The sequence below is a fragment of the Anabrus simplex genome, chromosome 1 (genome assembly GCF_040414725.1).
Source record: "Anabrus simplex isolate iqAnaSimp1 chromosome 1, ASM4041472v1, whole genome shotgun sequence".
Classification (NCBI taxonomy): domain Eukaryota; kingdom Metazoa; phylum Arthropoda; class Insecta; order Orthoptera; family Tettigoniidae; genus Anabrus; species Anabrus simplex.
In genome coordinates, this window is record NC_090265.1 from 263,874,644 (window position 1) to 263,895,026 (window position 20,383).

Consider the following 20,383-nt stretch of genomic DNA (forward strand, 5'->3'; position numbering starts at 1 on the left):
TGTGCTTGGACAAGTGATAGAAGTGTTGCCACATACTGAACATTTTTACAGGCCCGAGTGGTCGCTTACATTGCCAACGTGATAGCTTTTAAGCAGCCTGGAAGGATTCCCCCCACCCCTTCTTCCCTTCTCACTCTGCTTCCTTTTTCTTTCCCTTTCTTCTTTTCCGGTATTGAGTTGTAAACATTTCTGTCTCCCGACGTGCTATAACTCTCTTGCCCTCCTTTGGGTTTTAAATGAAGATTGTAAGGGTGGCCTTAAATCATTATTTTTCAAATATACCCCTCCTTTATTTCTTAACCAAAGTGTCTTAAACAAAAAGGTAGTGAACTTATTATAGGTGCTGATTCTGGTTTTATTCTGTCGAACTCTGGTCTTGGGCTTTTCTTGAAAATTATAATCGTTATTCCCAAGTATTCTTAATTATTCTTCTTCTTGATTGTAATTTGGTTGTCAAACGGGCTGAGCCCTTGTTAAATGTTTGTAATTCCCATTCTTTGTTTGTTATACACTGCCTATTCTAGTCATTTGAAGTTTAAATACAACTTATTTTAAATCAATTCTCCTTTCTTACATTTGGTTTGTTGTACGTTCTCTCTCACTCTTTACCTTTTCCTTCTCCCTTTTTTTTTTTCTTTGAACATTGTACTTACTACGGACACCCCTTTCGGTTAGCCCGCCGTGGCGTCCACTGGCTCTGCTGATTGATGAATAATAAGTCTGATATACTAGGTTTGACCCAACGAGGTATTAAGCGCATGCCTTTCCGTGCTCCGACAAGTCACCACCAGTGAAATAACATTTGTTTGCCTACAGCGTTATGGTGTCCTAATGATTACCGTTTGACGATCTTTGATGTTGTGGGTCGACCATCCTATTATTATCTATGCTAAGATTTTCGTCCTTTTAGCCATTGGTATGAACATAATATTTATTAGCACCCCACATTGACAAAAAACACCACAAATGGTAGCATACAATCTTTTCTATTAATTATACGCTCTGTTTTTCTTTTACTTATCGTTATGGCATGTTTTTCGGATAACTTTCCTCTGGGTGACAGTTCTAATTCTTCACCACTTCCTTCATATCATAATTTGTCCTTACCCAACCCTCCTGTCGGGGACTTGATTTCTTTCTCTCCTTCTTCTGATTCATTAATGCATTCTTCTGATGACATAAAATCTCCTCCAGTCCTTGCTCAACATGCAATGTTTCCGTCTCCACCATCCCATTTTTCTTCCTCCCCTCATCTTACTTCTGTTGCCAGTGCACTTAATATTCAGATAGTTAAGCAGTCATTGCTTCTTGTACCTCAGCTACAGGCTACTGATCCTCGCAGCTTGACCATTTGGCTTTTCTCTGTGAGAAAATTTTTAAATATTACACTTGCTTCCTTTCCTCAATTAATCGGTCTTTTGTCGGCTAAAACTACTGGTTTCTTTTCAAAATTTTGGCTTGATAATATGTCTAATTTTTCTTCATGGTTTCACTTACGGACTATAATACACAATTATTTTTTGCCATATGAGATTCGTTACAAATTAAGTACTGAGTTTGTCCGTCGCCACCAACTACCTACTGAATCTACACATGACTATCTTGATTCTATTACTACCTATAGTGATGTATTGAACATTGGTTATAATACTTCTGAATTAATTTCAATTGTCCGTTTTTAAGCTGCTCCTTCCTTTCGTCAGCTCCTTGATGCACTTAACCCCCCCACTACCATGCTTCAGTTATATAATTTGGCTCAGTCTCATGTCATTAATTCCTTAGGAGATCTTTCATATTATTCATCTATTCCCCCCACCTGGTATCGTACCCCCTCCCTTACCTATTTCGTTACCTTCGCCTTCCGTCTCCCCTTCTCCATCAACAAATCGTTCAACTATAACATGCTTTCGTTGCAAAGGTCAGGGACATATTTCTAAGTATTGTACTGCCTCACTTTCGGGAAACGCCTTCCACCCACGTCGTCAGGCAGTCATCGTATTATTGGGGAAAACCTGCCTTCATCTACTTTTTCTCCTGCTGAAAATGTTCCTCAGTTTTATTCTAGTATATATAATGCTTCTTTTCTTCCATGTACTTCTCATGTGTTGATAACTGTGAATAATTTGCCATCGGTTGCTCTTTTAGATTCAGGTGCTGCCGTATCCCTTATTAGTTTACCATTTTTTGAATCATTAAAAGTCAATTTTCCTCATTTGCAGTATACTCCCTCTTCTCGGCAATGTATTTCGGCATCAAACCAACCCCTTCATGTCCTTGGCACTATATCTTTAAACATTAAAATGCAATATTTTTCCTGGCCTTTTACTTTTCTTGTGGTTGAACATTTATCGTCTCCTCTCATTTTAGGTTTTGATTTTTTTTCTCACACTGGTCTCATTCTTGATTCAGTTCATTCCCAGGTTTCTTTTCATTTTTCATCTAAATCTGTTCCGTTGGTAAACCCCTTTGATTATCCCTTTTTCCATCAGTCTTCCTCCCTCACAATTAATTCCCTTTATTCTGATCAGGTACAGTCTCTCCTCCAGGAATTTTCTGATGTGATCACCCCTAACTTAGGGACTGTTAAGAACTTCACTGCCCATATCGATCTGACTGACACTACTCCGGTTCGTTCTTCTCCGTATTTTCTCAGCCCTCCTAGGATGAAGATTCTTAATTAATTAATTGATAAGATGCTTTGTGATGGCACTATCGTTCCTTCATCCTCCAATTATGCTTCTCCTGCCTTCATTGTTAATAAACCTGATGGCTCCTTTTGATTTATTGTCGATTATAGAAAATTGAACTCCCGTATATTGTATGATGCCTATCCGATGCCTAAATTACAATCCGCTTTTCAACATTTTCCTAATTCTCATTATTTTACTATTTTTGATTTCAACTCCGCTTAAAATCAGCTTCCCCTTGATGACATTAGCTCTCGCTACACTGCGTTCATTACACCTAATGGTTTATATCAGTTCAAAAAAGTTCCTTTTGGGTTAAATCTTGGATTCCAGACCATGCAGCGTTTTGTTGATTCTTTTATTTTCCGATCTTAAGTACAAATATTTATTTCCTTTTATTGATGATATCCTTGTTTATTCTCCTGATTTTGAATCTCACCTACTGCATGTCCGTGAAGTTCTTACACGTCTTCGTTCCGTTGGCTTGACTGTTAACCCTTCCAAGGTTCTTGTCGCTCAAACATCTATTAAATTTCTTGGTCATATCCTCAGCTCACAGGGTGTCGCTGTTGATCCTGACCGTGTTTCCGCCATTCATAAAATTCCCCCTCCTCAGAATTTGAAACAATTGCACTCCTTTTTAGGCATGGTGGGCTTTTATGCCAAATACATTCCTAATTTCTCTCAAATTTCGGAACCTTTAAATCTCCTTAAAAGAAAAGGCATTAAATTTCATTGGACTAATTCTCAACAAATTGCTTTTGATACCTTAAAATCAAAACTTTCTCATGCCCCTCTCTTGCAAATCCCCGATTTTTCCCTCCCCTTTGAACTCTCAACTGATGCCTCTGACGTCGCTCTTGGTGCTGTCTTACAACAAACTTGCAATGGCCAAACCTTACCCATTGCCTATTTTAGTCGTCTTTTATCTCCTGCAGAACGAAAATATTCTGTCTACGAAAGGGAAGCTCTGGGGCTTCTTCTGGCTATTGAACATTTTGCCGAATACTTGGACCATCGGGAATTTGTAGTACATACCGACAATCAAGCATTATCCTGGTTGCTTCATAATGCTCCTAAAATAGGCCGTACTGGTCGTTGGCTTCTTCGGTTATCTCGCTTTAAATTTTCGCTCAAGTTTGTATCGGGTTTCCATAATTCAGTTGCAGATGCTTTATCCCGCCTTTTTTTAAGATAATCAATCCCATGAACCTGAAATTGATTCTTTGCCTGTTAATGCTATTACCTCTATTTCCTCCCTTACAAATTTTCCCTCTCTTTTCAGTCCTGTGTAGACCATCAGAAACAAGATCCGTATTGTCAACAGCTGATTCAAGACCTTTCTCTTCCAAATTACTCTGGTCCTTTTCGTTTGCAGAATCATCTCCTTATTTTTAAACCTACTCCACGTGCTATTTCTCGCCTCGTTCTTCCTTCAAATTTACGTCCTATGATTTTTGAGTATTTCCATGGTTCCCCTGTTGGGGGCCACTTTGGAATGGCCAAAACTTATGCTCGTCTTGCCTCTTTATTTTTTGGCCACAGATGAGAAAAGACATATATTCTTGGGTTCGTTTATGTGATTCTTGTCAAAAACATAAGCCACTCAACCACCAACCCTATGGTACCTATGCCGCTTCTCCTGCCACTTATTCCGCTGAAAAATTCTATATTGATATTGTTGGCCCATTAGTTAAATCTTCAAAAGCAAATGCTTATATATTCACTTTGCTCGACGGTTTTTCAAAGTTTCTTATTGTTCGTCCGTTACGAAATATTTCTTCCCAAATAATTATTAATTTATTATCCACTCAGATTTTGCCTATCATTGGTCTTCCTAAAGTATTAATTTCCGATAATGCCTCTATTTTTACTTCTAAAGCCTTTTATAATTTTTGTTTCTCTCACGGTATCAAGAAAGTTTTTACCTCCCCATATCATCCTCGGGGTAACATTGTAGAACGTTACCATCGAAATCTCAAAACCTTTCTTTCTATTTTTCATTCTACTGACCATAAGTCTTGGGATTCCGAACTCCCCCATTTTGTTTTGGCATTAAATGCTACTATTAATTCTTCTACCTCTTTTACTCCTGCCAAGTTGTTTCTTGGCAGAGAGTTACACACCCCCCTTTCTTTATCTGGGAATTTATCCTCATTATTGGATACCCCCTCTCATCTTCTTACTGATACTCAACTGAATCACGCCCTTCAACAACTTCTTCACGCCAGAGATCTTCACCGTAAGGCTTGTAATTCCCGAGTCCGTTCTCCATCTTTTCAAGTTTCTGATTTTGTATTATTAAAGAATCACCCCATTAGTTCTACTTCTCAAAATTTATCTGCAAAGCTCTCCCCTCGCTGGATTGGCCCTTTCTGTATCCTCTCTTTTCCCTCTCCGACCACTGCCCTCCTCCAATCCCTTGACACTCCTACTGATGTTAAAAAGGCTCATTTTTCTCAGATGAAGAAATTTTTTCCTCCTTCTGTTCCTGAGGGTTAGGGATAGAGATTTCTTCCAGGCTGCCTTTGTTGTTCCTTTTGGTTAGGTTATTTATCTTCTTTCATTTGTCCATTTTGAGTTTTCTATACTTGTATATTTTTTTTCTTTTCCTTTTGCTCACTCTGTTCTGCCCTCTCCAACTCACCCTCGCCCTATGTCTGACTCTCCCATATATAAATTTTGGGGATTTTATGTTCCATTTTTGATTTCTAATATGGGAAACTTTACTATAAATTACATATATTGTTCTAAAACATTTATTTCTTTTGCATATATATATATTAAGGCCACTCCTTTTTTATTAATGTATATATGTATATTTTTGTAATTCTCTCTTTCACTCCATATCACTTTTCTCTTCCTTTTTACTTTATACCCCTTTTTTCCTCTTTATCTCTCTATCCCATCCCATCCGTTTTTCCCTTTCTTCCCTTTTTTTCTTTTTTTATTTCGCTGCTTATGCCTGTTTGGTTTTTGCTTTCCGTTTCTGCTTCATCGTTCTACGAGTTCCGGCGATGGTATCTTCCGTGGTCACCATGGGAATTTCTTCTCCGCCTCTGGATCATCATCGTCATCTCCCCCATCCTTCGGATTCGCCGAGTGGTGGGAATATGTTACGACCGCTCTACTACATCTTACCTTCTGCCTTCTGTTGCATTCATCTGTTTGCTCGCCCAGCTGTTCACTAACTGGCCTGTTCTCCGGCACTGTTGCTCTTCCCTCGTTGTGACGTCACACCTACGTATTTTTCATCGAGTAACTTCTCGAATCTGTTCACCACCTATATAAGCAAGCTATTTCTTAGTTTCTGCGGTCATACATTGAGTTGGAAAACAACACGAGTGGAGAGAGCGGAACTGTTCGCTAGCGGCTGGCCCGTTGCGACGTTTTACCTACTTTTATTTGTGAATAGCTGCATTGTTTACCAACAGACTGGGTGAGCAAAATGTTACAACCTTTTATATCTTTCGTGGTCTATCTCAAGATTTGAACTTTGAATGTTAAATTATTTAGTGGCTTCATGGTCTCCATTCTAACTGAGTCCTTCAGACTGATACCTTTATCTATCTCATACGCCAAAATAAACTGTGCTTGGACAAGTGATAGAAGTGTTGCCACATCATGAACATTTTTACAGGCCCGAGTGGTCGCTTACATTGCCAACGTGATAGCTTTTAAGCAGCCTGGAAGGATTCCCCCCCCCTTTTCTTTCTCTCTTCTTCCCTTCTCACTCTGCTTCCTTTTTCTTTCCCTTTCTTCTTTTCCGGTATCGAGTTGTAAACATTTCTGTCTCCCGACGTGCTATAACTCTCTTGCCCTCCTTTGGGTTTTAAATGAAGATTGTAAGGGTGGCCTTAAATCATTATTTTTCAAATATACCCCCCCTTTATTTCTTAACCAAAGTGTCTTAAAAAAAAGGTAGTGAACTTATTATAGGTGCTGATTCTGGTTTTATTCTGTCGAACTCTGGTCTTGGGCTTTTCTTGAAAATCATAATCGTTATTCCCAAGTATTCTTAATTATTCTTCTTCTTGATTGTAATTTGGTTGTCAAACGGGCTGAGCCCTTGTTAAATGTTTGTAATTCCCATTCTTTGTTTGTTATACACTGCCTATTCTAGTCATTTGAAGTTTAAATACAACTTATTTTAAATCAATTCTCCTTTCTTACATTTGGTTTGTTGTACGTTCTCTCTCACTCTTTACCTTTTCCTTCTCCCTTTTTTTTTTTTTTTTTGAACATTGTACTTACCACGGACACCCCTTTCGGTTAGCCCGCCGTGGCGTCCACTGGCTCTGCTGACTGATGAATAATAAGTCTGATATACTAGGTTTGACCCAACGAGGTATTAAGCGCATGCCTTTCCGTGCTCCGACAAGTCACCACCAGTGAAATAACATTTGTTTGCCTATAGCGTTATGGTGTCCTAATGATTACCGTTTGACGATCTTTGATGTTGTGGGTCGACCATCCTATTATTATCTATGCTAAGATTTTCGTCCTTTTAGCCATTGGTATGAACATAATATTTATTAGCACCCCACATTGACAAAAAACACCACAATGCAGTCTTAAATTTTGACATTGAGTTTGAGTTCCTGACAGCAGCTGGGAGTGAATTCCAAAGTCGTGACCCAGCCACAACGAAGGATCTGTTATATATTGATGAGTGGTTGACGGGAATAGCGAGGGAAGTGCCAGATCTAGTGTTACAATTATGGAATGAGGATAATAAATGGAATTTTGAAGAGATGTATTTGGGTAGATTTTCCTTCTGAGTTCGATATATCAACGTAAGTACATGGAATTTCCGTCGCCTCTCGGGTTTCAGCCAGGAAAGAAATGTGTAGCTAGGGGTTATGTGAGCATCGTAACTCAAGTTAAAAACAAATTGAAGACCAGAGTTCAATGCTCGTTGAAGTTTCATAGTTTGCTCACGGGTTGCATCAATGAGGACAATGTCGCAGTAGTCAAGTATTGGTAGTATCAAAGTTTGGAGTAGTTTTATCTTTATGTCTTGTGGCAAAATGGCCTTATGTTGTTTTAGAGGGTGTAACGTCGCGTACATCTTTCTACATGTATTTCTTACATGTGCAGACCAGTCAAGAGATTCAGTTAGGGTCATACCTAGGTTCTTCACTTCCTTACTGAACGGGATTACGGTGGCATTTAATGTCACCGGAGGAATAGCATAATTTTTATACATGATGTTTAATCATTTCTGAGAACCGATAATAATTGTTTGAGTTTTTTGGGGGTTGAGGAGGAGAGAGTTTTCACTGGCGTACACACTGAGTTGTTGAAGGTCAGAGTTAATATCTCTTATTGCATTCGATATATCATTTAGTGGCAGTAAATCTGGAGGTCGTCGGCAAAGAGGTGATATCTACTGTACTTTATTTTAGAGGAGATATCATTTATATAGAGGACAAACAAAAGGGGGCCAAGAACAGAACCTTGGGGGGTTCCTGCCTTCCGGAGTCGCCACTGAGAAGCAGTATCTTGTACTGTAACACATTGCATACGATCTGTGAGATATGCGGTGAAAAATTTTAAAGCAATATTACCGAAGAACGATTTGAGCTTCATCAGCAATGTCTGGATGTTTATCGTGTCAAAAGCACTGCTGAAGTCAAGGAGTGTGAGTATTGTCACTTGTCTTTCGTCCATTGCTTGTCTGATGTCCTCAGTCACTTTGAGTAAGGCAGTGGCTGTGCTATGACCCTTCTTGAAGCCAGATTGCAGGGGGTCAAGAAGAGAGTGAGCCTGAAGGTATTCCAATATTTGCGCATGTACCAACCTTCTAACGCTTTGGAGAGAGCAGGGAGAATCGAAATGGGACGGTAATCGGATAGGAGTTTCGAACCTGGGTTTTTAGGAACTAGAATTACATTGGCGTACTTCCAAATTGTCGGTAATGTGCTGTTTTTGAGAACAGTAATTAAAAATATGGGTGAGAATGGGTAGAATAGCGCCAATAATATTATGTATGAAAGTAATAGGAATTTCATCAACACTGCTTGCTTTGGATTTAATGGAATACAAGACTTTCTTAACTTCATTAGTACTGACGATACGAAAGGCAAAGCAGGGGCGATTTTGTGGGACAGGTGTTGGGACGTTATTTACGTGTGGTCTGTTAAGCGGATTAGACTGAGCTCTCTCTTCCGTGAAATACTCATTTAAATCGTCGAGTGGAATGTCAGGCACCTGAAGCTGTTCATGTGTTTTTCCTATGCCCATGGCTCGAAGATGCCTCCAGGCACTAGCCGTATTTAGGTTACTGATTCGCGAACATATTTAAATTTAAGATTACGGATGATTTGTTTAGTTTTATTCCTAATTATTCTATACTGTTCATAGTCATTTGGGTCCTGAGTACGTTTGAAATGTCGGTAAAGAGCACCACGTTGAGACATCATATTTTTAACTGCGGGGGTTAGCCATGGACTAGGTTTGCGGGATGTTCTGATCTGTCTTTTCGGTGCAAGTTTGTTGTATAGATTGTGTATTAACGAATTAAATGTATTTATTTTTTCATCAATGTCTGTCAGATTTAAAATGCTATTCCATGGAAGATTGTAGGCATCGTGTCTTAATTCATAGATGTCGATATCTTTCATATTCCTGCACGTTATATACCTAGGTTTATATTTTGGTACGCGAAGTGAGTACGCAAGAAATATAAGATCGTGGGTGGACACTCCCGGTACTGAAATTTGTCCATGGGATACCACTTTCTGAGGATTGTTTGTTACTTTGAGATCTATAAAGGTGTGGGAAATGTTGTTGGCAGTACGTACATGGTTTGTAGGGTCAGAGGGAAGGATAGTCAAGTCACATGAGGAAAATAAGTCTTCTAGTTTCTTAGTATCGTATTTCTTCGTAAGTAGATTTGTATTGAAGTCGCCTAATAAAATGATATGTTGATAGGCTGGTAGCAAGTTAAGTAGGTGCGTTTCAAACTCGGTCAAGTAAGATACTTTAGGTGGTCGGTAAACCACTCCCATAAGTATTTTCTGTCCACTAGCAACTACTTCAACGAACATAAACTCCGTTCTCGGCAATTCACCGGTCGATGAGGTACAAATGACATGGCTCTTCAGGTCATTTCTACAGTAGAGAACAATACCTCCACCCCTCTTATTTGTACGATCATGGCGGTAGAGGTTATAGCCATCAAGACGAACCATGTTGTTTGGAACTGATGGCGATAACCAGCTTTCACTAATACCTATCAAATGGACGCTATTTTTGTTCTTCAGCAGTTTACATTTTCACACTCACAAAGCTTTGTGAATGTTTCATATGACTTAGTAACCCAATATTGGCATGAAACATACGTCCACACAAATCACATGAAATGGTTCGGGGAGAACGGAAATGGAGCTTCCGTGCTTGTCATTTATCCTCTTCACGTCGCTGTCGTTCCTCTTCAAACAGTGAAATGGATGTAGAAACAGTGTGGCACCAAAGTGCATGAATCTCAGCAAGCGTATCCCAGGATTGAGTGTTAATTCCAGCTCTTTTCATAGTATGCTTTACCTGATCATTGAAATACCTCAAAGGGGCTCCATGAGGTTTTGGGCCAGAACAAAGTTCATCATACAGAAGTTGACAAAGAAGCCTGGTTTCACTTATGCAATGGTCGTGGCCTATCCACCTAAGATGGTGGCCAATTATGTTAACCTCAATGCTTAAGCATGTGCTTTATCAAGAACTGCAAGGCTGGTGACCCGGTTCTCCCGTTTGATGTTCAAGATGGATCTAAGCTTTTGCAGATGGAAGTGCTCTAGCTTTCTGATATCCTGACGGTAGAGGGTCCATGCTTCACAACCGTAAAGCAGTGTTGATGTGACAACAGCATGGTAAACCATGATCTTGGTATGCATTGTAAGGTTCTTATTCATGAAGACACAATGGGATAAACGTCCAAATGCTGAGTGGACAGCACCAACTCAGTATGGAGGAGATGGCAGAAGAGGTAGCCCTGGACTCGGGGATAAATAAGAGTATAATCTAAAGAGGCCAATGGCTTTGGGCAGATGAGGCTCTTTAGGAGGGCCGATGGTCCCTTAGTAGAGGAAATGCTACTGAAACACCATTACTCAGCAGAGAAGATGGGTTTCAGTACAGTGAGTGAAGCGGAAGATAAAATGCCAGATTTTCTCGAGTCAGTGGCAGTCCATTGCAGTTTTGGTGTTTGACACCACGTCTCATGCATATGTGCCGTGGTGAAGGATTCCGAAATCATAGTATGTGGGTCACTTCCTGACAAGCTGTGATCCACCTTAAACAAATCCGCACCAGAGGCACTTTCTTCAGCTGTCGGTTTTCACTCCAAGTCCAACGGTGATGGGATAAGGACGCTGGAGGCAGATTCTCGGGTGAAACTGGAAGCCTTTAGTTTGGACCTGCACATTGGCAGTAGGTGCGTGTAGGTTGTCTTTCTACGAATCGTGACTACTTGGGAATTCGGTCGTGCACCTGTGTTTAGGCAGGCCATTAAGGATCACCACTGCCCACCCTGAAAATGCAGAAGGTCCTAAAAAAGGTGGGCTAAACATCAGAAGTCACACTTTTGTCCGGCTGGGCGACCGCACCCAGTGGGTCACCCCATATGCGCTCGAAAAAATCAAGGAAAACAATTTATAACTGCAACATGGAATGTCCGGACACTGCTTGACATGAAAGTTTAAGTGAGTGAGTAACAAATGAAGACACGCCATCTCATTTTAAACTACACAGTTAAGCAAAATTAGGGGAACATGTTTTGTAACGTCTGGTATTTGAACGTTAATTTGGTAGATGGGGTTCCAATGGTCGTACAGCATACCCTGAGACCTCAGCTATTTAGGGTATGTCAAATCGAAGTTATACTCCGTTTGTAGGCGTAGCCATGCCTTAAACCGTCAGCTAACTTCTTAAAACAAAGAAAATATCGGTGTGTCTATGTGTCATTGTGTGGTACACAGATTACTGCGGTCATATGAGCACGTTGTACATCAAATAGCACATCCCATAAGATATCTTAACGAGGTTCAAGTCACAAGGGCCGTCACTTTGATCCAGGAAGGATGGACTTTTCGTCGTGTTACGGTGAATCTCAATGTCTCTCCGTCAGTTATTCAACGTTTAATGTTAAGAACTTCATCTTTGGTCCATATTGAATAGAGATTAACAAACAATAAAGTAGAGTTCAATAGATCCACCTTTTCAATACAAAATATGGTGCTAATTTTAAAATTACAACATTACTTTATTTGGTACTGGTTTCAACGTCTCAGACGTCATCATCAGCCAAAATTGGGCAGGTAAACAAAGATATACACAGTGTTAAAATACAATCTATGGACCATAATGGTTAAAATATCAATGGTTAGATAAAATACAATGCATGATGATGCTTGAGGAGAAAGTCATTCTCAAGATATTCTCATAAGTTGAGAACTTGTAAGTCATATTTTGTAAAACAGAAGGTGAAAATCTTTGCAAATATTTGAGTAAATCTTAGTCACTTTGTGGAGCTTAAAGTCTTAAATGTGGCATTGTTAGCCACAGGATAAATTTTTTAAATGTTTACGTATGATTGCTGCTCCACCGTAGTGAGTTGACATTAAGATGAAAATAAAGTACCTAGCCTTAGTAGTAACTCGTGACACCAGTCTTCATGAGGTGAAGTGCTGAGTCGTAATGTGACTGAGCAAGTGGATCTTGTTACAAGTATGGATATTAAAGTTGTCAAATGACAAAAGGTTCCCAATCCAATACGGGATTGAAAAAGATAAACCAAATTTGAATAAGATATTGGGAAAAAGGCGAGAAAGTTAATCTTCAGTGAAGGACTCACCTCGATCGGCCTGCTGTATATTACGGAGTCTAGAGAGGAACTGAGGGATCAGACTTTCTTGAAGGAAGGACAAGGTTAAGGGGGAGGCGTTGGTCAGGAGGGAAGGGAAAAAGGGGTAATGGATGGGGCGGAGTCAGGCGGGCGTGGTAGAGAAGGATAATTCGGCAAAGTATTGCGGGTGATCTGAAAGAACAAGCTATTTTTGGGAAATTTAACATTATTTAATACCGTAATGACAACATCAAATAAGATTTTGGGTTTTTCAGAGATATCATTCAAGTTCAAGTTAGGAATAAAATATTGGTCTCTACTTTATTGTTAGTTATTCAACGCTTGTGGAATCACTACAATGAGACAGGCTAGTTCACAAGGAGGGTCAGACAAATTGTGGACGCATGACAACCCCAGAGGATGACCGATATCTGACCATCTGTGTGTTGTGGCGGCATTCAGCAACTGCCAGAGAACAGCGACAAGACCTCAGGAGACTCACTGGAGTCATGGTGTCTGATCAGACAGTAAGGAACAGGTTAAGAGAAGTGTCCTTATGACCCAGACGTCCTGTTCGAGTGCCCCGTTTAATGGAGCAACATTGCACAGCTTGCCTTCTGTTTGCCCGTACCCATGTCAACTAGCAACTTCGCCAATAGAGACCTGTGTTTGCTCACAGACGAGTCCAGATTTCCCCTGACACAGCGTGATGGACGTCGACGTGCATGGAGATGCCGTGGTGAGCAGTACATGCCAAATGTTGTCCAGGAAGGTGATTGATTCGGACAAGGTTCTGTGATGGTGTAGGGTGGCATCAGTATTGATGGCGGTATGGATCTTGTCGTCGTCTGTGGTAATCTTACCGATATGGGGTACATCAAGCAGATACTGCTACATCATGTGTTGGTTGCTGCATACCTTAGTCCAATCAAACATGTGTGGGATAGGCTTGACAGAAGTTTTCGTGGGCATCCTGTTCCACCACAGACTCTCCAAGACCTCAAACAGGCTCTCATTGAAGAATGGGACCTGATACCACAACGTGACCTCCGTCGACTTATATGGAGCATGCCACATAGGTGCCAAGCTGTGATAAATGCTCATGGAGGACATACACCATAATACAGCTCTCCAACTGTGATAAAAATCCACCCTGGAGGCCTGTTATCACTTTGTTTTTGCCCCTATTTGGACATTTCCATTTGTGTTCTGAAAATTATTGTGAATCCATTGATGTTCTTTTGTATACTTCAACGGCAAAGAATAAAGGTTTAGTTGGTTATTTACCCGAGTGTGAAGTATTGTTTTGTGGAGCATGGCATACATTCAAAAACATGTTCCCCTAATTTTTTTAAACTGTGTATTATGCAATTTTAAAAAATAGTACAGTGCATAAAATATACACTCCTTTAACTTACAAGTCTACTCTTAAGACACACGTATATATTACATATGGAGAATTTGGTCAAATTTTTTATAAAATAACTAGCAAAATGTACTTGTTGTAGTTGGCGATTTCACCAATGTATAAAATAATAAAATCTTGGAACAAAAAATATTGTACCTGTCGTCTAGTTCCACACCTCTCATATAAATAATTAAATCATAAAAACTATTTATTGTTAACCTAGGTAACCTATCCCCCTACATCCACCTCACATGAACCCACCACCGAAGCAGGTTAACATGTACAGTTTCCTTGATCGAGTTTATTCCTAACTTAGCGTGTATCTCCTGCCTTTCTTTCCTTCTATTTGTACCGGTAATTATTCTTGCTAATTTAATTTCTGTTGGTTCTAACTTATGAATAAGATATCTTGAGTTCACCCAACTTTCACTCCGATACAGCAAAGCCAGTCTAAAAACAAACAGATGTAGTCTGGCAGCAGCTTGTTTGCAATGTAGGTATATAAAAATTTAAGCCAAAATATGTAACTTTTTGTAATGCTTTAAATCGGGGTTGTATTAAATGCTGCAGGTATGTGTTTGGTATCAATATTTTTCAAATTTATCCAAGCTTAGAGTACTGTGGTTCAAATTTCAAATTCTTATTGATTTTTAAATGATAAACTAAAAATGCAATGGAAGTTGAAAATTTGAATTTAATTTCTCCCAGTCTTTTGAGTAGCTTTGAAGCTTTTAGCAGTCTTGAACTTGCCCTGTTATAAACATCTGAGGTCAATTAGTAAATAATTTACTAACAAATTTTTTCATGTAGGAACCCTCTACACAGGCCGACATAATTTCACCACACATGCAAATCACAGACTATCAATATGTCGGTTATCACCATCAAAGCAATAAATTTGTGTCATTGGTATGCTCAAGTAACTGTTGTACCTGGTCTGGGAGTAAACTATTATGAGTTTTTTCCACAAGCAATATATTTTCAGGTTTATATTTTAAAATAAAGCTTAGTCAGTCATTTGACAGATCCCTCTGAGAATGTTTGTGGAAAATTTCATGAAATTCCACCAAGCAGTTTAGATGTGAAGTTGTTTCAGAAGACAGATGCCATTTTATTCTTATACAGAGAGATGTATATACAGGATAGTACAAAAATTATTTCCTATTCATTCCAAAAATGTATATTTATCCTGACTGGTTATTGAGGATTTTGAACTGTGAGTGATTACTTATGTCTTATGAGGAATCATGAATACTAAGGTAAATGTCCTCAGATATATTTCCCCCTAAATTTTACTGATTTCAAAAATAATTAACTCTAGCAATTTTTTAAAAAATTTAATGAATCCTTTATAAAGTGAATGCTGAAGGATTACTGAAGTATTGTTTAGTTTTCTTTGTTGAAAGTTTTCCTAAAGTTCAATTAATCAATTAATTATCAATGTATTAAATTTGATGTTTCTATAGTTTTCCCATTCATTCTAGTAGAGTAATATTAAATTTTTGACTACTAGATGTAGTCTCTACAGAGAGATCTCAAAGAAAAATGTTCATTTATGTAGGAGTTAGGATTAAATTAATCAGTGTAGATACTAATTAATTAATTAATTAATTAATCAATCAATCATTAGATCTTCATGGAATCACTCTACTTTTCATAGACCTAAAGACTCCTAAAATATTAAACATGCCTGACGAAAGCAATCAAAATTTAATTTTAGTGTACACTAGTATCTTAAATTTAATGAATGTTACACACTTGAAATAACTCACCTAGGAACATCAGTGTGGTGGTGGAACTGTAGCCCAGCAATAAATAACCTGAGAATTTGGATAATATGCCCACTACACATATAGCATGATCGGATATCTCAAAATTAAATACATTTTTCAGATATGGTCCAACAATCAATGCTATAGATCCAAGGGCATATTTTAAACCAAAATAGTAACTATATAATCTGTAGTCCCATTTTAGTGGTATATCTTTCACATATAGGTATGAAATATCCATCTCTCCTGAAAAAGAACAGACGATAAACATTATTATCATTAGGACTGAATTTAAAAACTACAAGCTTCAAAAATTTCCTGGAATATAATCATGCAGTTGAAATTTTCCATGGCAATGGTTAGCATGCAAATTTCTTGTAGCTGTACCCAAAATTGTGGGTTTGATTCTAGCCAAAGCTAGTGGATCTTTGAGGTAAGCAAGACACACTGTGTCATTTATTTCTGTATGTACAGGAACCCTAGCAAACACATGAGGCGTTCATTCATCTCAATTCTCTCATCATTTTAATCGTTTTCAGATCTGTAAGCATTACGTTGCAAACTCAAATCCTTCTTTAATGAACCATCACCAGTTCTGAGGAGAAGATATCTACAGTATAAGTGTACACATTCCCATTAAAATAATAATAATGGAATAATTAATACAGAAATAAAACTTTGTGAAAGTAAACATCATCATCGTCATCATCTGTGATTAGATCAATAAATAGCCTCAATTTTTTTTATTTTTCAGTAGGTACTATGTACAAGGTGTTTTAAAACTTTAATTCTGAGTTTAACAGTGTAGATTGTCATTTTGCAAAAACATTTATTTATTTATGCTTTTACAAGCAGTGAAGATACTCTCTGCCTGCTTTTACACTTAACCACATTCTTGAATAGAGGTTGGATTAAATAAATAAAGGCTCAGTCCGGTGGTATTTGAAGGTGCTCAAATACGTCAGCCTCGTGTTGGTAGAAATCCTACAGGACTAAATTTTGGTACCTTGGCATCTCCAAAAACCATAAAAAGTAGTTAGTGGAACGTAAAAACAATAACATTATTATTATAAATAAGGAAATGATTATGAGGGTGATGATGAGATGATGATGATGATGGTGGAGAAGAGGTTCAAATGTTCAATCTGCAGTGAAAAACAGGGGATATGATAACCTATAGACTAAACATAAACCGAGAGTGAGTGGCTGCATGGTTTGTATCACGTAGCTTTCAGCTTGCATTCGGAGACAGTGGGTTTAAATCCCACTGTCGGCAGCCCTGAAGATGGTTTTCCATGGTTTCCCATTTTCACACCTTAATCAAGGCCATGGTCACTTCCTTCCAACTCCTAGCCTTTTCCTATCCATTCGTTGCCGTAAGACCTATCTGTGTCAGTGTGATGTAAAAGCAAATTGTACTAAAAAAAATTAAACATAATTCTGTATATAACTAGACTACTGAGGATGATAATGGAGATACTAACAATAAAAACAAATAACTTATAACATAACATGCAGTTATATAATTAATGGAATTACTTAAGTACTGTGACCTTTATTCTCACATATTGGCTATGCACTTAGGAGGAAATCCCAGCAAGATCTTTTAAAAAAGGTTAATGTAGTATAGTTCTTAACTCTCAATGAAAGATCAGAGCTACCTGGGGTGGATCAGTGCTAGAGAGTTAGTCTCCGGATCCCAAGACAGCGGGATCAAACCCGGCAGAGCTAGTCGGATTTTTGAAGGGTGGAATAAAGTCCATTTGACGCTCCATGCCGTACGATGTTAGCATGTAAAAGATCTCTAGTTACACACTTGGTGTTTACCCAACAAAATTCATTTAAACTCAACCATAGATGCCCAAGAGAGATACGGTTTACTCTGCCATCTAGTAGGACCACAGTAAAATGGAACGTTAAAACTGATGGCGTCAAATTAAAATGCTTGCACAAGGTAGCTGAGGCCATACGATTATTATTATTATTATTATTACTGGGAGAGAATTCCATAGCCTATCACCAGACACAAGAGATGAACAATTGTACACTGATGTATGATTTATAGGTATAGAATTTTTTTTTTGCTATTTGCTTTACGTCGCACCGACACAGATAGGTCTCATGGCGATGATGGGACAGGAAAGGGCTAGGAGTAGGAAGGAAGCGCGGCCGTGGCCTTAATTAAGGTACAGCCCCGACATTTGCCTGGTGTGAAAATGGTAAACCACGGAAAACCATCTTCAGAGCTGCCGACAGTGGGGTTCGAACCTACTATCTCCCGAATACTGGATACTGGCCGTACTTAAGCGACTGCAGCTACTGAGCTCGGTATATAGATATAGTAAGTGAGAAATTGGTTCAGGTGTAATGCTGATGAGTGGAGGAAAGGAAGCTAAGATCTGAGAAAAGATACTGCAGTGTTGCATCATTCAAAAGTTGTAAAATTAGCATAGAAGTAAATATCCCATTTTCTTTACATTTAACCACCTGAGTGTTTCATAATAAGGGATGATATAAGTTTCATACTTGAATGAAAAAATAAAATAGATGCAAGAGTTTGTTGCCTTCTGCAGTTTCTTTGTTTGTTCCTTAGTAGCATCATCTATGTATTCTGCCTTATGGCAGGTCTTGTCATGGGATGAACCTCTTCCACTGTTGCCTGTCCTGCACCAAGTTTTTCATATCCGAATATTTATTTCCTTTGATATTGTCCAACATTTGATATTTTTTCCTTCCTCATCCTTGCCTTTCACCATTCCTTCTATTCCTTCTTTCAGTAAACAGTCCCTCCTCAAATAATGTCCGATCCAGTTCATTTTTCTCCTTCTAATGATTTGGAACATACTTCGTTCTTCTCCAACTCTTCGTAATACCTCCTCATTCCTTATCCGGTCTTCCCATTTCACTTGTTCTATTCTCCTCCATACCCACATCTCTAGTGCCTCCAATCTTCTCTCATCTTCCTTTTGCAATGTCCAGGTCTCTGCGCCATACAGCGCAAATAGTTAAAATTACTGACTTGCTCTATTTCTTCTTCCCCTATACTAATACGACAGGGGCTGCCTGGCCGAGGCGGTACAGGTGTGCTCGGTTCATCCGGAAAGACGTGGGTTTGAGTCCCCATCAGGCAGTCGTAAAATTTAAGAAATGAGATTTCCACTTCCAGAGGTGCATATGGCCCTGAGGTTCACTCAGCCTACACCAAAAATTAGTACTAGGTTAATTCCTGGGGGCAAAGGCGGCCGGGCGTATAGCTAACCACTCTGCCCCATCAAGTGCCAAGGTTACGAATAGTGGAAGCCTTTACCTTTCACCCCTCCGAGGGTCTTCATGGCTTGTACGGAGATGACTTTGCTTTTTTATACTAATACGACAACTTCTACCTTTTCCTCCAATTATCATACTTTTGGTCTTCTTCTTATTAATTTTCATTCCATTATTCTCCTAGTTTCATGTTGAGTTTTTAACATTTGTATCATTTCACGTTCGTTTTCTCCCATCACAACCATATCATCCACAAATCTTATACATTCTACTCTCCTACCTCCAACATAAACTACACTTTTTCTATTAAAACATATCATATCATTTGAGTATGGGTAACACAAGCATCTGAATTAATTTTATTTTCATATGAAGCAACATGTATTTTGAGAGGGTGTAGTGAAGCATTTTCTTTTCTGCAACTATCAATTATTTGTCCATTCTAATCTAAAGTTTCATGACACCAAGGCTTTTTACAGACTTTTGTTATGAGATTACCACACCATTGATCACAAGTGGGGGTGGAGGTCTTTTAGAATAGCTATAGCTAAAGTCTTAACTGGATTAATTAAAAAGGAAATTCTCTCTGGCATAGGAGTTCATTAGGTTTAAATTGTTATTCATTATCTTGAACGAAGTGGCATAGAAGTGGTGGATACAGTTGTGTAAATGATTAGCGATACCATTAACATAATGAATACATAGAAGAGGTCCAAATACCTATTGGACATCTGTAATTTTAGTTTTCCACTCTGATCTTTTATCATCCAGTACTACAAACTGATGCCTGTTTACAAGGTACGAGGAGAAGAGTTGTAGTGCAGATGAGGAAAATAGAGATTAACTCTTTAACCGTCAATGTCCGATTGATGAGACGTTCAAGGTTGTCTAAAAATGCGAACGTCTGATTGATTGGATATTCCGGGAAAAATATTTTCCAAGTTATTTATTCGTTTTAATAATCTATAATACATGTTTTGGACTAGTATTGGATTAAATAAAACTATATACAAAACGTTTTAAAGTTGGTAGCACTGATAACCTTGTAGAAGCAGATGTTTTGTTGTAGTTGGCGGGAGGAAGTCTGCTGCCAGGTGCTAGCAGTAGCTGGTACTTCGGTCTACAAAGGCCGAGGCAAAAAGTAAAATGAAATCAAAGAAGAAAGGAAACAAGCTATTTATAACCAGCAAGCCATCTGTTATTCAGCAGAACAATAATTATATGGGCGGTATTGACTCATCAGATCAAATGCTATACTGCTATTTAGATGAGTGCCGGACACTAAAGTATTGGAAAAAAGTGACATTTCACATTTTTATACATTTTGTATAAAGATAATACAGACAAACCACTATCAAGACTTGACTTCACAATTTCATTAGTTGAGAAACTTGCTGCTGAGTGGCTT

The 20,383-nt window shown here is 38.6% G+C and overlaps 1 protein-coding gene across 2 annotated transcripts in view; it reads right to left on the bottom strand.

Annotated features, from left to right (window-relative positions):
* The window catches only part of LOC136864790 (lysosomal proton-coupled steroid conjugate and bile acid symporter SLC46A3), a 76,991-nt gene that overhangs the window by 8,267 nt on the left and 48,341 nt on the right, over window positions 1–20,383 (bottom strand). For both annotated transcript variants that reach the window (XR_010859372.2, XM_067142189.2), the window contains exon 2: window positions 15,712–15,957. Coding sequence is in view for 1 of the 2 variants with exons in the window: in XM_067142189.2 (XP_066998290.2) it covers window positions 15,712–15,957 (246 nt within the window). In the remaining variant the exon portion in view is untranslated. The remainder of the gene's footprint in view (window positions 1–15,711; window positions 15,958–20,383) is intronic.